General features: G+C 40.1%; 1 protein-coding gene across 1 annotated transcript in view; it reads right to left on the bottom strand.

Annotated features, from left to right (window-relative positions):
- insra (insulin receptor a) overlaps positions 1-12,537 on the bottom strand; it is a 54,569-nt gene extending 42,032 nt beyond the window's left edge. The window contains exons 1-2 of the mRNA XM_085253781.1: positions 11,257-12,537; positions 676-1,224 (exon numbers count right to left, since the gene is read on the bottom strand). Coding sequence (XP_085109907.1) covers positions 676-1,224; positions 11,257-11,350 — 643 coding nt within the window. The 5' untranslated portion in view covers positions 11,351-12,537. The remainder of the gene's footprint in view (positions 1-675; positions 1,225-11,256) is intronic.
- Positions 12,538-19,766: the final 7,229 nt, after the last annotated feature.

Raw genomic sequence — 19,766 nt, 5'->3', positions numbered from 1 at the left:
AAAAAAAAAATTTTATTATTATTTATTACTTATTATTTATTTTTGCGTTTCACTTATATGCAGATGACTTGAAGATTTACGTGCCACTCAAACATCAATTCTTCTGAAGGCCCTGCTGCGCTGTTTCGGGAGATATTTGGACATGGATGGCTTTAAATGTTCTTAACTTAAATGAACAGAAAGCAGAGGTCAGTGTTCGGTGCTCCTGACTTTGACCTCAGCCCTTTAAAAATGTTTTTTAAAAAATCCTTTGCAAGGAATCTAGAAGTGTGTAACAACAATCCAAGTTTTGAGAAACCTTTGCAGTTTTTTCACCAAAACTGTGAATCAAACTGGCCAACATTGGTACTTCTCTGACATTAGACACCTGAAAACCATTTTTAATGTTTGGCTTCTAAATGCTTGAGTTCAGAGTTCCTTTTATTTGTGTTGTTTTTACTCGGATTTTCTCACTTTGTTTCCTTTCTTAAAGGCTATCATTTTGTCCTTTGTTTTATGTTATTTGATTTTATTTATTTTTTGTTTTTAATACAGCACTTTAGTCAACAGCTGCTGCTTTTTAAATGTGGTATATAAACAAACTTGACTTGACATGGATGAATGGATGTGTTAATAGGTGATTGCATCACAGATAGCACACGTTTTAGTAGATAATCTTAATAAAAAGCTGCTTACTTCTCTGACAGTGGTTGTGGGTCCAGCAGCGTTCACTGAAGTGCCCATTGAGGGTGGTCGTCTGGCAGGTGGTCTTTCCGACTGCCGCCCCTGGACACACATCGCCGCACTCTCTGTCATTCTTGTTGGCCACGATGTAGTTGTCCTCCACCGAGTCCAGGATCTTGGACCAGTCCAGGGTGGAGAGATAGCAGAGATCAGGGTTCTTCTCAATTCTCACAGCTCCTCTGGTGATGTTCATCAAACTGTGAAGGCCGATCTCGCGCAACTGGAGCATCTCAAACACAACCAGGGCATAGTTGAAGAAGAGGTTGTTGCCTCTGATGACCGTCAGGTTGGGGAAGAGTTCGCTAAGGCTCTCTAGCCCGTAAACTCTGAAGAGCAACAGATAGTCGGTGATGACTGTCAGCTTGGGGAAACTTATGCCTCTGAAATCCTCAGGCCTGGTCCTGAACATGAGTAGGATCTTCAGGTGGCCTTCAATCACAGTACAATTCTCGAGCGTCCGCAGGTTGGTCACATTGTTGCGGATGTCCTTGCTTGGACAAACTGAAAAGAGAATCAGAAAGACAGAAACATATTCTTTAGAAACGAGTTCTAGTGTCACATACAGAATAATAAACAGTAAATTGGTGGAGAGGTTCAAATGTACAGTACGCCATTAAGAGTGACGAAACTGTGATGCGTTTCAGAAAAATGTTTTGGCTCTTGGGTGTGAAGACAAAAAAAATTTCTAAGGACAATTAATCTTATGTGTTGTCTGCTCTTCTCAGTGCCGAACGTGCATTACACAAGATGTCTGCTCTGTGCACAGGAAAAACAAGGTCGAAGAAGTAAGACGTGACAGATGGGGGGGGAAAATAGATCTCTTGATAATTAGGAGATATTTCTTTCCTGAAGAAAATATGTGGCTATGTCCCTAACTTTGATAAAGACCAGACCATCTTCCTTGACATTTTGTTTAGCAACCACATATCTGTCTGTGAGCCTCTGTCAAATATGGAGCGCTGTCATCAACGTGAGGCTATGCTCATCCTTGGTTATGCCGAGTTGATTTGTGGAGTTGCTTCTGTAACTCAAGACCATAAAAAACATTAGCTAATGCATTAAAAATATTTGTCCTTGGTAATGGCCATGTATTGCACCAGTAGCAGATTTGTGGTTTTGTCAGTGCTCACCCAGACACATGATCCTGTTCGATGAGAAATTCCTTAACTATGCCACCCCGCAGACGGGTTACATGTTTTTCTGTCTACTGTATCGCTGTGACGCAACACGTGAGATTAATGTTAGCCAGAAACTATCATTCGTCTGTCAAGTGTTATTTTGACACCACTGCTTATGTTTAGTCCAAAACTCAACAATATTACAGCTAACCCTAAGAACCACAGCAGTTTCTGGGTATTTTTTTGAAATCCTCTCACATTTTTACTCACCCTGAACTAAGTTTCCTGACCTGCATATTTATGTAAACAGAACATGCCCAGCTTGAAATAGAAAGAATTAAAAAATAAGGCATGAATTAAAAGATTTTGGACTTTTGATGACTCTGCCAGGTGTAAGAGTCATGCAGACATAAAATTACTTTTATTACTTGCAGCAGAAATTAAGAAATATTAATAAATAAATTGATTTCGTCAGCTTTAGATGAATGTCCAGTGTGTTGCAAGAGCTACAAAAAAACGGAGTTGAGTATAAAGAAAACTAAAGGTAATTTCCTAAAATGCCTTTTTTCAAATGAGCCAAACTCTTAACCTCATGGAAGTGCTATATGGGTCACCCCAGCCTTAGTCATGCTGGAGGTGTGCGGCCTGCTGAGAGTGGACTGCATTTGTTTACCAAAGGACCAACCGCTGAGCCGGGGACATCAACCAGTCAACCGGTCAGCCGTGTGGAGACGAATGTAACCACTAGGTGTACTTGTCTTTATGGCCGCAGCTCATTTTACACCTTCTGTTGCATAACAGTACAAGACAAGCAGAGCACAAACACGGAGTCCAATCACCGGGAGACTGAACAACAAGCGTTTCACTTTGTAACCTTAACCAGGAAGCTAATTCTCCAGCACTTATCTGGAGTTGAGCCTACAACTCGGAGGCGTGTTTAAAACGGAGCGTAAAATGTTCAAATGAGGGTTTCAGCTGCTGCCCATTAAAAGCAGCTCAGTTTGTTAAAAAGCACATTTCTCTTCTTAAACTACACAAAGATCAGCAGCTCTCCTTGGAGGCACTGCTAACTTGTAAGCACATATGACGGGCCACAATCCTTTTACTTTCAGCACATCTACTTCAAATTTAAACTTTTCACATCAAACTGACTGACAAACTGCCAGCAGCCTACTGTAGATCCATTAGGAAACACATTTACAACTACAAGCTTCTCTCTGTATCATACAAGGCCCCACACACAGTCGAGCAACGCCATTAAAAAGAACAAACAACAGCCGAAGTTTACAATACGAAGGGTCAGTGGCTGTGTAGTCACAGCTAAGGCAGAAAGCAGAGGACTAAAATGAGAAGGGGAATAATCACAGGGCGGCGAGTGCAAGTTCCTATCAGTGTACACTTTCAGCCAGGCCAGTATTTTTAGCACCACATTCCCAATAGAGAATCTAATACACTCCAGTCCTACCGATAGTGGCTCACATTGGAAAGTGGAACATAGCAGCCCTGGTGTGTAAGTGAGGAATTTTGGAGCAGCGGCAGAGAAAGAAACTGTCCGAGCACTCTTCTCTACCTGCGAACAGCAAGTTCAAAAACAAAACTCTGGCAGACAAAAACTAAGGCGGCTTAAATTTAGCTCATGACAACATGTCATGACTGAAACAAGACAAACTGGGACCACTGATGAATTTACATGCTGTATTGTGAGAAACAGAGAAACTGGGAGATTTCACAAAGGTTTCCACTCTCCATACATCCCTTAGTCTGAACCAGACACTGAAAAGACTGCTTTGAGTCATCAATTAGAGTCGTTAGAGGGGCACATTTCTATTCACCACAGCCATCATGTCTCTCGCTGCCTACACCTTTGAGAGAGATTTACTTTATAATTAATCGAATAGGAGCACTATGATAGACACAAAAGAGCAGGCAGAAATGTATTAATAATAACTATAATAATCACAGTGTAAATGTTTTCCCTAAATGAAATTTATAATGAGCAACAAATCGCACGAAAAGACGAAATAGAATTCTTTTGAGCAACATATTCTTTTATTATGAAAAACTGGGTCTTTTAACACCATTCATCAGCAGGATAAATAGTTGGTTTTGGCCTCTTTGGGCATTTTATTAATTATCGCTCAAATAACTCAGCCTCCATTTACACGTCCACAATATACTACCGTGTCTGGATTATCTTATCTGGATGAGGGGAAAATGCAGATCATTAGCACTGAAACAACATTCTGATAAGCAGTTAGTTAAACAAATAATCAGCTTCTCAGAGCTGGAGGAGATTTGCTGCTTTCAATGTAAATTATTCACTGTAAGGTGAATATGTCTGAGTTCTGAACATTTGGTACATCAAACGATGAAGAAATATAAAGGACGATTGGAGATTGCGGCTATTTTTCCTTTTTTTGCGCCACGGACCGGTTTATGTCCGACCAATATTTTTACGGCCCGGCATTTAAGGTGTCGTGGATAAATACAATAAAATAAAATCAGTACTGGTACCAAAAAAAGAAGATTTATTCATAACACATAGGAAAAGACCCAGGGAAACTGAGTTAACGATTAAAACGATTAAAAAAGAAACTCTAAAAACTCTAAAAACCATACATTTCACACCCGAGCCTTAACTCTTGTGGCCTGGTACCAAACGACTCACGGACCGGTACGTCGTCCGTGGCCCGCTAGTCAACGGTACTCTCTCCAATCCCAAAATGCAAAGAAAAGCTGGCGCCTGGAAGGGACTTAACTTACAGTGTACACTTAACAGTTAGGTTGGTTCGAGGTCTGAACACCTCGTGATAAATGAACGACTCTTGAGTTCATCTGGAAAAAAACGAGACCAGCTCCTCTAAAGGGTCCTGGTGCAGTTGTTTTGGTCTGCACCCAAATGCAATTATATCTTCAGAAATGAAGCGCACCAAGCAGGAAAACAAACCAGAGTTCGGTTTAAACGACTAAACGGTGCAGACATGAAACGATGTCCTGTGAATTTCAGATGACCACAAGAGATGGTGTAAAATAGCCATGTATCCTTTACGTTGCACGTGCAGAGGTCGAGACACAATACCAACAAAGTCACACTTGTGACCTAGGCGACGCAAGCAACCTGACAAATGGACGTGGTGCCCAGCTGAAGTTTGGAAAGAAGATGAAAGTGAGATGCTTGCTGGGTGCCTGGCCCCTTCATTAAGAATGACATACAAACACCCTTACACCCGGACTGTACTTTCCACATCCAGAAGTCTGCTCGGGTCCGCATGAGGTCAATTTTATCATGGTGAGCACAAGGACCCGTGCCGATGTCCATGTGCTTGCATGTTATTTGTGACCATGTGGACAGAAAACTTACATAACAATGCACAAATTACACATCTCCAGCTTCCTGTCTGTGTCTGCAACCATATATATACACATGGCCCTAAGTGAGCGTGCTGCCTAGGAGGAACACGTAGGTAGGAATGTCTATAACGATACCGGCAGAATTAAGCAATTCTCGATACCCAATTCAATACGTCCATTTCAGAATAACAAAAGAAACGTAATACTTTGGATGCTTTTGAAACTAACTCAACTTGAATTATTTCTTGAAGTATTTTAAAATCAAATGGTACCATATGTATTGGTTCTGGTGACATCCCTACATTTAGGAGGCAGCACATATGACTCACAACTCCAGTGACTAGCTGTGAATTAACTGGACTCTATTACTCTCGCACAAACCAGTGCAATCCGACGTCACAGACTTTGTACTAATGTCCAACACAACTTGTGCACCACCAGGTAGAAGTTGCAGCCCAACAATTATTTTTAAAGCTGATAATTAAGCAGATTATTATTTGTCATTGTTTAATAATTTTATACATAAAACTTTTTTTTTTTAAAGCCAACTGGTCTGGAACTCAACCTTATGTCAATATCACCCAGTTTTCCAGACATGGATTCATGCAGCGTTCCTTTTACCCCTTTTACCTCAGAATCTGGATATTGGAGCTGGGAGTGACGTCATTCCCAAGTTGACTGCATTCCAGTAGTAGCAGATGGAAAAGCAGCCTTTGTTGTGCTCCCTAGCAAGGTAAAGCCATTCATCCATCATTAGCAATACAGCACAATGCCTGGTTTTATTGTGCTTAAAAACATCGCTGCAGCACATCCGCGTGCTTGTGTATAGCTTATATAGTGAGTGTTGGATCGCTGCCTGCTAGTGAGTTGCAAATACACAGCAGCGGTAATACAAATTACAAGTTTTACAGTTTTACTTGTGTTTAAGAAGTCAGGGTTGGTGGGGCTTTTCTGACTTTCAGAGTGCGCAATCCAACTTAAGGGTTGGACAATGTGAAAGAAATCTCACATCAGAACACAAGCAGATTAATTCTCCCTTAACCAGGTCATCAACTAATCGCTCTAAAAGCTCTACGGCACATTATTGCACTCAGATTCATTGGGTGATGTTTGAAGGTGGTCTGCTTCACGATGTAATCAGTCTGTAATAAAAGTCAATCAGGCAAAAAGGAAATCCATAGAAGTTGATCACATTTGAGAGAAAAACTAAATCTACCCACAAGCTCCAACAGTGTGACCCAATTCTATATAATAATGAAGCCATACAGCAAACGAGACCACACAATTAATTTCATGAGTAAGTGCAGACACAGTTATGATGTTACCGTCCTCATAATTAATCCACACAGTTAGCAGATTGTGAATGCCTCGTGTAAATCCCACCTAGGTCACAAGTTGCACTTTAATTTGAATCAACATGCACTAATCTATAGCTCACTGAAGCTTTAATGCAGAACACAAATTGTGTGCATATGTGAACCAAAGGAGTCAATGCTGCACAGTCTGAGCGCCACAATCTGTCCACTTTGTGCTCAGTGGCACTACGTACAAAACCGCAATCCTTTCACTACAGCTGCAAGCATCAACAGGCACAGAAGGCTTCTGATGTAGAGAAGGAAGTGGATGGGGGGGTTCGGGCTGTTAGGCTGATGGTGTATATTATCACTGAGCCTCAATAAGCATGCAGGAGCGCAAGCACTCAGTGATTGCAACACTTCCCTTTTCTAAGTTTCACTGTTGTGTTGTTTTCTCAAACAGGGCTACAACTAACTGAACATTCACAAACTGGCACGTGATGTGATCCTCTTTAAGACGGGTTTTAAAACCTCAAAGTGAAAATGAAAAATTGTAAATTGTAAATTAATTGTAAAAATAAGGTTTCATTTATCTAACATCGTGCTCAAAACTATTCTAAGAATTACTTCAACTAAATGTTGTATTTATAAAAACAAAACAAAACAAAACATCCAACTATCTGCTATGGAGAGCTCCTGAGCACCAATTACAGCTCAGAAATTTATCATTTTTGAATTGTGCAAGGTCAGATATTACAACAGCCAGAAAGTGACATTACTACGACTCTGAAGAGATGCAACTTTCTTCAGAAATTGGTCAAGAGTCAAAGTCATCCTCCGCAGTGTAGAATCTCTTACAAGAGTCCAGAAAGCGGGCGTGGGTTGAGAGTTTAATCATCAAATATGTCAGCAACTGGGAACCACAGCACATTAACAATACAGTGCAAAAAACAAGGAAAACGTTAAAACCAAAGAAATCAGGCCTCAGTCTTTAAATAGAGTGAAACTGAGTAAAACAGAGCCCGACCACACCACAAAGTTCCCCTTGGGATTGTGTGATTTGTATACTGTGGCTGTGGACCAAAGATCATTTAGTACCCACTCAGCGGCACTCACACATTATTCTCTCGGCTGGTACCCCCTTTTTATGTAAAAATATAAATCACAACCCTATTATTTGTCCTTCATTTTAAATTTGGGGCGCCTGTTACTTTGCAAAACTGCTGACACAGTGCAGTAGCAGCCAAAACAGCTAATGTCACTACTGGCTTTAACCACCGGGATTCATAAGAGCCTTTTAAAAAAAAAAACCCACAGAGTTCATACAAACAGCACGAGCACCGAGGTAATTATTACCTCTGAAGTGTGACAGCACGCTAACAAGCATATTTTCTTTAAACAAGGCCACAGTGTCAAGGGTAAAGATCAGAAACTACAAGGTTTCACCGTCAGCATGAGTGGATAAAACGAATGAGTGCAGGTGTGTCAGATTACCGTTTTCAAGCAGTGCATAAATTTCAAACCTGAACGTTCCAACAAGGATTAGAGAGCCATTGTTTCGGATGACAAATGCAAAAAAAAATCACACTATTGTATACATGTCAACTGCACTTGTGACTTTGGTACTTGAGGGCACAGTGGCAGCTTGTGTGTAGTGTTTTTGAAGAGGTGGCGGGGGGAAGGGACAGTTTCATTGCCCTACAATTGCTCTTTTTGTCGGGTGGCGTAAATCAAGGGCGCCAGGTTGCTGGATCGCTGCCTGATTTTTTGACCAAAGTGGTGCTTGACAACAGGGTGCCGGTGGCTTCATGGCGAGCCCCGGCTGTTTAACGCTCTTAAGGTGATATGTTATCATGGCACAACAATAACACGACTCGACCACCTGAGCCCTTGAAGCGCGACGTAAGGGGACATAAGATCGAAGCAGCTCATGCTTTTATATATTTTATATTTAATAATATATTTTTAAATTTAACCCAATCTATTAGACTGCTGTGATAAGACCCTGAATATTTATATATTGATTTATTTGTACTCCAAGTGTTGGAACAGACTGATGTATGGCCTTATTTTTTCGCACTCTTTTTTTGTTCCCTTTGCTTTGGTTGATGTTGTCTTTACTAAAACCAAAGTAGCGTCCAAATAACAGCAAAAAAAACAACCCATTTTTATTTGGTACAAACTGTGCAGTTGGCTCAGTGTTTGACATTTCCTCCATGATGTTTTCATGTCACAGACGGGGGAGTCACAGAACAGTCATGTGACAGCACACACAGTATATTTTAAAGGTGACAGTACATAATTTGGGGAAGTACTAAGAGAATTTAACAACAGAGCAGGATTACACATATTAGAGGTTCTGAAAGTCGGTTGTTTTTTTAAATTAGAATTAACTAGTCTGTTTTTCCCCCCTGACGTTAAAACACAACCCCAAACTAAGCACCTGTTTCTGTTGCCCTCGTTTGGAGAAAAAACTGTATTTATGTTTTTTTTCCTACATTATTTGCTTTCTGAATCGTAAACTTCTGGCACTTGAAGTCATATTTCCAGTTTCTTGGATGTATGTATTGGCAATTACTCTTCTTGGTGACTTGCACTGTTACATCAGTAAAGAAGGTGACACTTATAAATGACTTAAGCTGATGTTTATCACATCAGTTCTGCAGTCGCCAAATGTTCAAAGTGTGAATGTAAAAAAAAAAACCTCTTTCTAATCGATCTGTGGTACTTTTTACAGGGTCCAGCTAAAAGCATAAAATACACAATATTTACCAAAAATGGTGACGGCTTCAACATTTTCAATTGATGTTTAGTGAATGAAATCAATTCACGGTGAATATGAAGTTTCCATTATTAAGTGAGTTTTTCCATCAAGCTGAGCTGGGCAGCGAAAAACAAGTAGCTCAAAAGATTTTCTGACTTCAACACTGGTCAGTGCAGCTTATGAAATCGAGCAGTGTGGGGCCCAGGTTCCACTCTTCCCGTCTGTGGTTCACCCTTAAGTCTGAGAGGAGCGAGAGGGGGGCTGCACAGCAATTACACAACTCGCTTCAGATTTATATCTTAAAATTCTCGCTCAGCCTGACTTGATGGCATCGCTCCAAACGCTCCTCATTTAAATCTGATGAAAGGCAAGAGACTCTGCGCTTTTTCTTTTTATCCGATTGCCTCTTACGTCAAACCAATGCCATATAGTGAAGCAGTAGGAGTGTCAAAGCTACCTGAGGCTGTGCACACACTGTATAAATGTCATAATGTACATACACGGGAGGGGCTTCTGTTTATCTGTTCATCTGAAAACGTGTTTGTGTGCTTGTGTAACAGAACTGTACCAAAAAGCAGAGCATTTTCTCTTAGATATTACAGTAACTAAACAGGATTAAAAGTGATGAGTACAACATCGTTTTTACTTTGCAACCGCGCACAAAATTGACCATCAAATGAACCTACAGGCAAACATTTTTGTAAACAAACAACTTGAGGAAAACTGGTTAGCTTACCAGTTTACATCAGACTTTTGAAGATCATATAAAAAGGGCATTTACACCACATTTAAAGTCTGATTTTAACATTAAAGTCATTTTAAAAATGCACACTTCGGGAGTAATTTCACTGTATAAAACTCAAAAAGTATTGACAGATGTACCAAACACGAGCCAATATTCTTCCACCAAAGGCTGTGACAAGCATTATTTCAACAAGTTATTCTGGCTGGACAATAAGGAAACAACCCAAGAGTTATTTGCAGATTAAAAAAAAGGTTTTAAAATTTTTCTTCTGACCTATAAATCAAAGATAACCTGGAATGAATCATCTGCTCTGATAAAACTGAACTTCCTGGTATATGGGGCAATGACTGATCTCTGCCATATCACTGCTCTGCTGTGCAGACATCTTTAAAAATGTCCCACACCTTTTCTTAGTAATATTACCCTTATAATAAAGATTCCCACAGTGGAAAACTGTCAGTTTGCAGAGTCACTGCAAATGCCGTTCATTCATTCTTATCAACAGGGTGTAGAAGGGATTGTGAGGGGCTTTAAAGAGGGCTTATTGTCACATTCCTGCACAGAGCAGAGCAACAAGCCAAGCTTAAGCATCTACAATAACAACCAATTAATTCTACTAAATTCTCAGACTACTTACTTAATTTGTTTACAGTTAGTGCAGACTCACACAGCCGATAACTGCTAACCTTTGTCCCTTCAATGCAGGGGCTGTCTACAGCACTGCTGCTGCAGCCTGCGTGCTTTTTATCAACTCACCATCACTAACAAAACAAGAGAAAAAAAAACAGTATGGCAATATTGCAGCAGGGTATCCGACTAATCAGCGGGATGTTTGCTTCATTTAAGAGTAAAACCGTAATAATAATAATAGTGATTTACTGTGTTTTTGGATGTTCATATAATAACTACAGCAGCTACTACGTGGGTGTAAATATCTGTAGATAAAGAAAACCTGATAAGTCACTTATGAAATCGATCAACCATTATCTTGGCACTATTAAAATATGTGTAAAGATTTTTTGATTGCTTTCGTTAACCCAATCACTGCAACTGAGGAGAATTTTCGCAGCACTTGGCTGTCATTTTTTAATCAAGCGTAATTTCAATCTGTGCGTTTTCCGCTCTTTTTCGCAAAAAAACTTCTGCTTTCTCTCAGGGTAGAAAACAGGCATCTGCACAGCACAAACAGCTACTTACTCTAAGTTTCACACAGTTTTTAAAAAGAGCTTAACATGAAATGTGAAAATTGGTGTTACTTACTCTCTGCACTCGCTTGGTGACAGCTCATCATAAAGCAGACTGCGGTCAAAACAAACCCCAAAAGCAAAGTCCGGAGCCACATATCTGACACCATGCAGCGCTTACTCCCGGTCGAAAATCAGAAAAATATAAAAAGAAAAACCTCCCGACGAGCAGGACAGCTCGGACTTGAGAGAGAGAGAGAGAGAGAAGTACCTTCAGGAAACTGGTTTTGTTTTGCGGCGTGGGCCAACAGGTAAACAAAAATAAATAAAAGACATCCCGGAAGATGGGCGGAGGAACGACTCCAACGTGTTCAGTCAAACACAAGCTAGCAGTGCTGCTGCTGCTAAAGTTAGCCACCTCACTGTGGGGCGGGGGGCGCAACCATCAACAAACGCCAACACAGGGCGTGGGTGCTCTTTTATGACTTTAAGTGCTTTTTGGTTGTTATTCTGGCCCAGCTGAGTGTGTCAGTGTCGGTGAAAAAAAAAGTGCAAAAACGGGCTCGCTAGCCGAGAAGAAGCTGGTTAGCGCTGGTGCTACAGTTGAGCTAGCTAGCCTGGCTCCTGCTCCACTCCAGCTCAGGCCACAAGCGAAGTTTGCGCCGCTTTTCAGCAGCCCACTCAGTTAATTTTAACTTCACCAAATGCGACGCGTGGCAACTCGGCTGCAATGCATTTCATCCTCAAAAAATAGAAATGATGCATGCACAAAAATCTTAATAAAAGCGAGCTTTAGTGTGATTAAGAGGGATTTTTTTAAAAATAGGGGAGTCGTTTGCTGCTGACTCGATGGTTGTGGCATGCGTGGCGTAACGTTAGCGTGAAAAAAAGAGGGAGCGAGATAGAGACAGAAAAAAGAAGAAAAAATCCCGTCAAGTCCCACAGCGAGCAAAAAACAGCCCAGTTTTCATGTTTGTGTTGTGAATTTTGTCGGCTTGGCTGGAAAACTTCCTCCACAGTCCGTGTAGATATTTCAGCAACACCTCCGCTCTCTGAAAGGCTGACAGCGCAGACTTCGTCGCAGCTCAGAAGCAGAAGCACCACTCTCCTTTTTTTGTTTTTGTTTGGGAATTTAAAAAAAAGAAAAGAAATTCACATACACGCTCCAATTTGTGCTCAGTGCACTGCACGGCGGCCCGCTACGGTCAAAAGTGTGTATCTAAACGAGAGGAAAGTAGGTTTATCGGAGTTTATAGTTGTTTTTTTCCTTTTCTTCTTCTTCCACACACAGAGGTAGGTCTCCCTGGTCCTGTAGGATCCCCTTCTTCCCAGCCCCTCCGCCAGTAAACAAACCCTGCCAGTGAGCCAGATGGGCTTGAGGGGAAATACGGACTGGAGCTTATTGGATTACACAACAAACTGATCCTACTGTCAGCCGGTAACGCGTTAGAAAGTAACACAGTTACTCCTGCGATTAATTTGCAACAAGGAGAAGTTTACCTCGAAAACTGCTTTAGATTTACTGCCGTGTCACTCGATTTGAAACGTACTTAGAACTTTAAATGTACGACTACAGACGAAATAATCGGTCAAATGATCGATATAAAATTCATCAAAAACTCCCAATTAATCTTTAAATTATTATTTTTTGCATGTTTGTGGTTGTTGTGAATTTGAAAACAATAATCATTTACACTTTATGAAATTTAAAGACCTAAATATTAATGATTAGCTAAAAAATAATCATTCAAGTTGCTCCCTAAATAAATTACTTTACCATTTAGTGATATTTAAGTTATTCCTTAAATATCACTATTACTAACTCCTAATACTATTACTACTAATAATAATAACAGTAATAATACATATCTAAACAAGCATCTCTTAAAATATTTTTCTTTTCAGGTTCAATTTAACTTTATTTGAGTAGACAGGGTACTTTGTAATTCTAAAAAGAAATTATTATTATTATTATTATCACTAGAGCCTTGTGAAAATTAATTAAAGGAAAAACAACAGTTTTGCCAGTAAGCATAATCACTTTGCACTTTTATGTGCATCTCACAATTAAAAATATTTAAATAAGCAATATTTACTAGTTAACTATATTTATACATATTATTTATATATATATATATATATATATATATATATATATATATATTCTGACTCGAAGGAATACACATTTTATGGGTTTATTACACACACATAAAAAAAGAAAGACAATAAAGCAAAGAGCATTTTGTTTTCCATAACAGACATCACACAGGAAACACCCAAATAAGGAACAGAGAGCTCCAAAAAAGGCCAGATAACCTCCGGAAGTAAACATTATTCAGTTCACGAGGTTACTGATCACATACAGTGAAACATAAAGTACTGTAATCTCCTGATTTGAAACCAGACTATATTAGGTGCACGCTGTGTGTACAGACCCACATTCTTTGTAAATTAATGAACCGAACAAGCAATATTGTTGTGTAGTAGCAGACAAAGTGTTCCTTTAAAATGACACTGATGTGATTATGGGTTAGTGGTGAAATAAGATGGATATTTACTAAAGTTGTAAACACCGTGCTGCCAGTAAAAACCCAAAGAAGTCAGTCAAACATGAGGCGAATTATCAGGTAGATAAATGAGCAGTAATGTGATTATCATAAAACAAAGCAATGCCCATGACTTTTATCAAATGCATCATTTAGAATTTTTGTTTATTGTTTTTTAATTACCGTTTTTATCCGGTTATTAAAAACATTGAAGTGAACTCAAATTGTGCATTTTCCATCAACTTCAATCCTCTGTTAAACAGAGGATATCTGGACTTCCTTTCCCCCTCATGAAGTTTAACTTGTTTAGCGCAATTTTACTGTTATAGTTATTAATTCAAACTGTAAACCACAGTTTACAAAAAGATCAGCTGACATGGGCGTATTCAGAATGAGCTGCAGAACCTTTTAAAATTATAATAAGCATTCCAACATCTTAAGGTGGGTGCATTTTCACAGCTGAGCCTGTGATTTGGGATGGTGGACTTTGTCTGTAATCACAGATCCCCGGTTTGAGCCCGGAAGGACACACAACACTCAAACCCAGATACAGTGGGGCAAAAAAGTATTTAGTCAGCCACCGATTGTGCAAGTTCCCCCACCTAAAATGATGACAGAGGTCAGTAATTTGCACCAGAGGTACACTTCAACTGTGAGAGACAGAATGTGAAAAAAAAAAAATCCATGAATCCACATGGTAGGATTTGTAAAGAATTTATTCGTAAATCAGGGTGGAAAATAAGTATTTGGTCAATAACAAAAATACAACTCAATACTTTGTAACATAACCTTTGTTGGCAATAACAGAGGTCAAACGTTTACTATAGGTCTTTACCAGGTTTGCACACACAGTAGCTGGTATTTTGGCCCATTCCTCCATGCAGATCTTCTCGAGAGCAGTGATGTTTTGGGGCTGTCGCCGAGCAACACGGACTTTCAACTCCCGCCACAGATTTTCTATGGGGTTGAGGTCTGGAGACTGGCTAGGCCACTCCAGGACTTTCAAATGCTTCTTACGGAGCCACTCCTTTGTTGCCCGGGCGGTGTGTTTTGGATCATTGTCATGTTGGAAGACCCAGCCTCATTTCATCTTCAAAGTTCTCACTGATGGAAGGAGGTTTTGGCTCAAATCTCACGATACATGGCCCCATTCATTCTGTCCTTAACACGGATCAGTCGTCCTGTCCCCTTGGCAGAAAAACAGCCCCATAGCATGATGTTTCCACCCCCATGCTTCACAGTAGGTATGGTGTTCTTGGGATGCAACTCAGTATTCTTCTTCCTCCAAACACGACGAGTTGAGTTTATACCAAAAAGTTCTACTTTGGTTTCATCTGACCACATGACATTCTCCCAATCCTCTGCTGTATCATCCATGTGCTCTGTGGCAAACTTCAGACGGGCCTGGACATGCACTGGCTTCAGCAGCGGAACACGTCTGGCACTGCGGGATTTGATTCCCTGCCGTTGTAGTGTGTTACTGATGGTGACCTTTGTTACTTTGGTCCCAGCTCTCTGCAGGTCATTCACCAGGTCCCCCCGTGTGGTTCTGGGATCTTTGCTCACCGTTCTCATGATCATTTTGACCCCACGGGATGAGATCTTGCGTGGAGCCCCAGATCGAGGGAGATTATCAGTGGTCTTGTATGTCTTCCATTTTCTGATGATTGCTCCCACAGTTGATTTTTTCACACCAAGCTGCTTGCCTATTGTAGATTCACTCTTCCCAGTCTGGTGCAGGTCTACAATACTTTTCCTGGTGTCCTTCGAAAGCTCTTTGGTCTTGGCCATGGCGGAGTTTGGAGTCTGACTGTTTGAGGCTGTGGACAGGTGTCTTTTATACAGATGATGAGTTCAAACAGGTGCCATTCATACAGGTAACGAGTGGGGGACAGAAAAGCTTCTTACAGAAGACGTTACAGGTCTGTGAGAGCCAGAGATTTTCCTTGTTTGAGGTGACCAAATACTTATTTTCCACCCTAATTTACGAATAAATTCTTTACAAATCCTACCATGTGAATTCATGGATTTTTTTTCCACATTCTGTCTCTCACAGTTGAAGTGTACCTCTGGTGCAAATTACTGACCTCTGTCATCATTTTAAGTGGGGGAACTTGCACAATCGGTGGCTGACTAAATACTTTTTTGCCCCACTGTAAATGGGAGGGTTGTGTGAGGAAGAGCATCCGGCATTAAAAAAAATAAATAAATAAAATTTGCGCCTAATCATGAAGATCTATCGTCTGTGGCAGGTCACTGGGAAATAAGGAAGCAGCAGAAAGTACCTGTCATGTAATCACAGTGTGTTACGATTAATATGAATTGACGGGCACACAGTGGCTCCTCAATTAAAATATTTTCAGATAAAAAGTCGAGATTTCCACGTTCACATAATCTATACACGGGAGAGAAACTAATTTGGAGGATTTGTGCATTAATTAATTTAGTTGTTTCCTTCCCTCCAGTTTAATCCAGGATCACATGCTGTTAAGGAAAGAGCCAATCACAAAAAACCTTCCTTAATTTTCTTCCTGCCGGTAACTGTCTGGCTCTTCTCTAAATAGACTAAGATTCTCTGTTATTTAGGAAACCGAGGGAGAAACAGTGAGGAAGGAAAATCTGTTTGCAATCCAGCCATTGTTTGAAAACAGAACTTGATTCTCCCTTTGATCCTGCGATGTTCTCACACTCGCAAAAACACCAGGATTACGTATTTCACACCGTCTTCACAACTGAACTCTCACGGGCTGAAAATATCCGAGGCTGTTCTTCCTGAAAACTTTTTTTATTCTTTTCCTTTTTTTAAAAAAAAAAACCCCACAATGCCATCTTAATCGTCACCGCCAATTCACTACCTGTTTACATCCTCCATCAAAGCTTGTTTGTTGCAAGATAATCATATCCTGTTGTTTGTCTAGCTAAAATAAACCTTACTGGAATAATCAGAGCTGCTCCTCCAGGATTTCTGTTTGTCCCATGTCTCTGACAGATGCTCGGTTTACTCTGAAATACCCTCTGGTTGGCATTTATCTGTAAATCACTGCAAGCCGTAGGAATGGCCACCAACACCATCTCCTGTTGATGCAGGCATCAATTCAGTGGGAAAGTGACCACTTATGGGAAAAACAGGAGGTATTTGCCACAGCGTGTAATGAAAGGTAAACTCAGAGTGTCTCATGTGCACAACAACATGCCTGAAATGGCGAAAGGAAAGCCGAAGCTGCGGGGTCAAGAGGTGATGGTCGCCGTCGCCTTCCCACAAGCACAAGCGAGAGAAAGCTTACCAGTAATTTGTCTGCAGGACTTTTATGCAATGCAGGGATGTGCAGGATTGCAAATGAAATAGAAGAGAATTGCAGCAGTGTGAATTTTATATCCTGAGCCTAATCCCATGTGGAGTGTGCAGCTCGTAGGAGTGAGATGTCCTGATGAGATTATAAAGTATAGTAAGTGGTTGGATAAATCCGTGTCCCACTTCCCATTCATGAGCTACCCTCTGGTTTATTTTTTGGCTCTCACAACGTCTCATAACGTAGGAAGAAAAGGTTAGATTTTCACTTTTCCTCATATATTGTGCTTCTAGTGGGGCAGAAGAAGACACATCCTAAACGTTTGTCAAATCAAGCAACATTAAAAAATACTTTTATCAATCTTTTAAAATTCTTTAAGGGTCTTACAGTAAAGCGTAGTGGTTAGGTTATTAATGTTAGCATGAGTGGTTGTCTCGACGTGTTAGCCCAGCAACAGACTGAGAGCTGGGATAGTCTTCAGCCCTTCCGTGACCCTGGATTGGTTAAGCACCAGAAAAGAGATGGATGGATGAATAACAAAACAATAAAAGGAGATAATAATCGCAAATTAAAAGCAAAAAAACAAATATATTATAAATGTTCTTATAGCTTACTTATGTTACTTATTGTTGAAAAGTTATTCATCTCCATCATTGCTGAAGGTCTCTTGAATTTCAGTGTGATAAACTGCAAAGATTAAAATAATGATCTTTAAGACCAATACTGATATTTGATGAGCTGAAAATCCGATGTAGCAGACAATACTTTTTTCCTTTCAGACACATGAACCATGTATAGATTTTCTAAACAGTTATTGTATGTTATTGTATGAATCTTTATTCAGATATTACCTACTAAGATTGTCACAACTAGTCGTAGATTTACTTTTTACATTTTCATTTGTCAGCCGATACCAATAAATCAATAAATCTCCACCCACTGATGTATTAGTCAGGCTCTATGTAGGGCATTTTGTCTCTAGTTTAACCATTTTGATCAAAGCAGATTATGTACCCTACTTTGCTACTTTGACCAGATTAGGGTCATTATGTCTCAGAACTATTGATGTGTAATTAAGGCCAAGAAACAATGACGCAAGCACATGATTTGAATGCTGCTGCTGGGGACCAAAATGTTTGTTTTTGTGCCCCAAGCATTCTGACAGGCTCCTTAATCATGACCTCTGTGGTCATGTCAGTGTACTGAGAGTGGGTCAGTGTACCTGAAACTCTTTCAGGTAGACAGTGGGTCAAGGTGGGAAACAGTCTTTTAACAGGGCAGAGTTTAAACCCAAATAGACTTTAAGAACTGATATCTGATTGAGGATTGATGCTAACACTTAAAGGAGAAGAATACTAATATGTTGCAGCAACATCTGCAATCAAAGGTTTGCAATAATTGGCACAAAGTCTTTCACATCACTGTGGATGATTTTAGACCTCTCTTATTTGTAGAATTGTTTTATTTAAGCCACATTGGAAAGTTTTCAATCATAAACTGTTTAAGGTCGTGTCAAAGAATCTCAATCTGATTTAAGTCCAAAATTTGACCGGACACTTCCAAAAACTTCATTTTTATGTCATTTTAATTTCTGAGCCATTAGGGGGGACTTGATGGTGTATTTTGGATCACTGTCCACCTGAAACTGTGTAAGCTTGAGCTTCAGGGCACCAACTAATGCCTCCTTCAGGATTTTTGGTAAAGAGCAGAATTCACAGTTCCTCAATTATAACAAGCTGTCTCGGTTCTGGAGCAGCAAAGCCGCCCGGGACCATCACGCTACCACCACCCTGTTTCAGTGTGTATGGTTTTTCGTGCTTTTCTCCTTGAAACTCTCCTATAGATGACATTTTTGCCCAGTCTCATTCTTATTGTTGAATCATGAACTCTGACCTTAACTGAGACAAGTGAGGCCTGCAGTTCTTTAGATCTTGTTCTGGCTTCTTTTCCGACCTCCTGCACGAGTCGTCCATGCGCTCTTGGAGTAATTTTGGTGTGCTGGCCACTCCTCGAAGGTTCTCTACAGTTCCAAGTTTTCTCCATGTGCGCTTATGGACTCTCATTGTCCCAAAATCTTAGAAATGGTTTTGCAACCCTTTCCAGACAGATTTTTAGACAAAGCCAAAAATATAAAGTGTGATTCAGTTCTTTTCCAAGTTATAAGAAAATCCTCTGATCTGACATCTTAAAGAAAAAAAAATGCATGATGCTGAACCTTTCCAACAAGCCTGCACAAACATTTTCATGGGTTTTTCCTGTGGTTACCTTTCCTTTCTTAGGGTTATGTTATGTTACCAAGCAAGTGTCAGCAAGCTTAAAATAATACTGCTCACAAATTAATGGAAGCAAATCGCTGCATTAAAAATGGAAAAACTCAAATGTGAAAATCTAATTAAAGCTCCACTGAGTCCATCAAGATACTGCAATTATTTCACGAAGACACGAGTTTTACTCCAATTTTTTTTTAACAATAATATTTATATAAAAGTAATTTTGCTGAGACTTTTGAACAACTCCCCGACTGCGGTGTGGTAATCCCAACTGTGGCAGGAGCTTTTCTTTTTGTGGCATCTTTTAAGGAAACTTCAGCATCCGATATTTACATGCTGGCTGTCGAAAAGCATGGCTTTCACAGGCTTTCATTGTCTGCAAATCAGACCCGGAAGACAAAACAATAAGCAAACACGTATTACTGGAAAGGACGGTGAGTTTGGCACACGCTTCAAAAAAGGCTGCTGATTGAACACAAT

Source organism: Mchenga conophoros, linkage group LG18, assembly GCF_057382185.1.
Source record: "Mchenga conophoros isolate Kocher_MC1m ecotype Shallow Benthic linkage group LG18, M_conophoros_male_GT1.1, whole genome shotgun sequence".
Taxonomy (NCBI): Eukaryota; Metazoa; Chordata; class Actinopteri; order Cichliformes; family Cichlidae; genus Mchenga; species Mchenga conophoros.
This window is presented reverse-complemented; position numbering and strand designations above follow the sequence as displayed.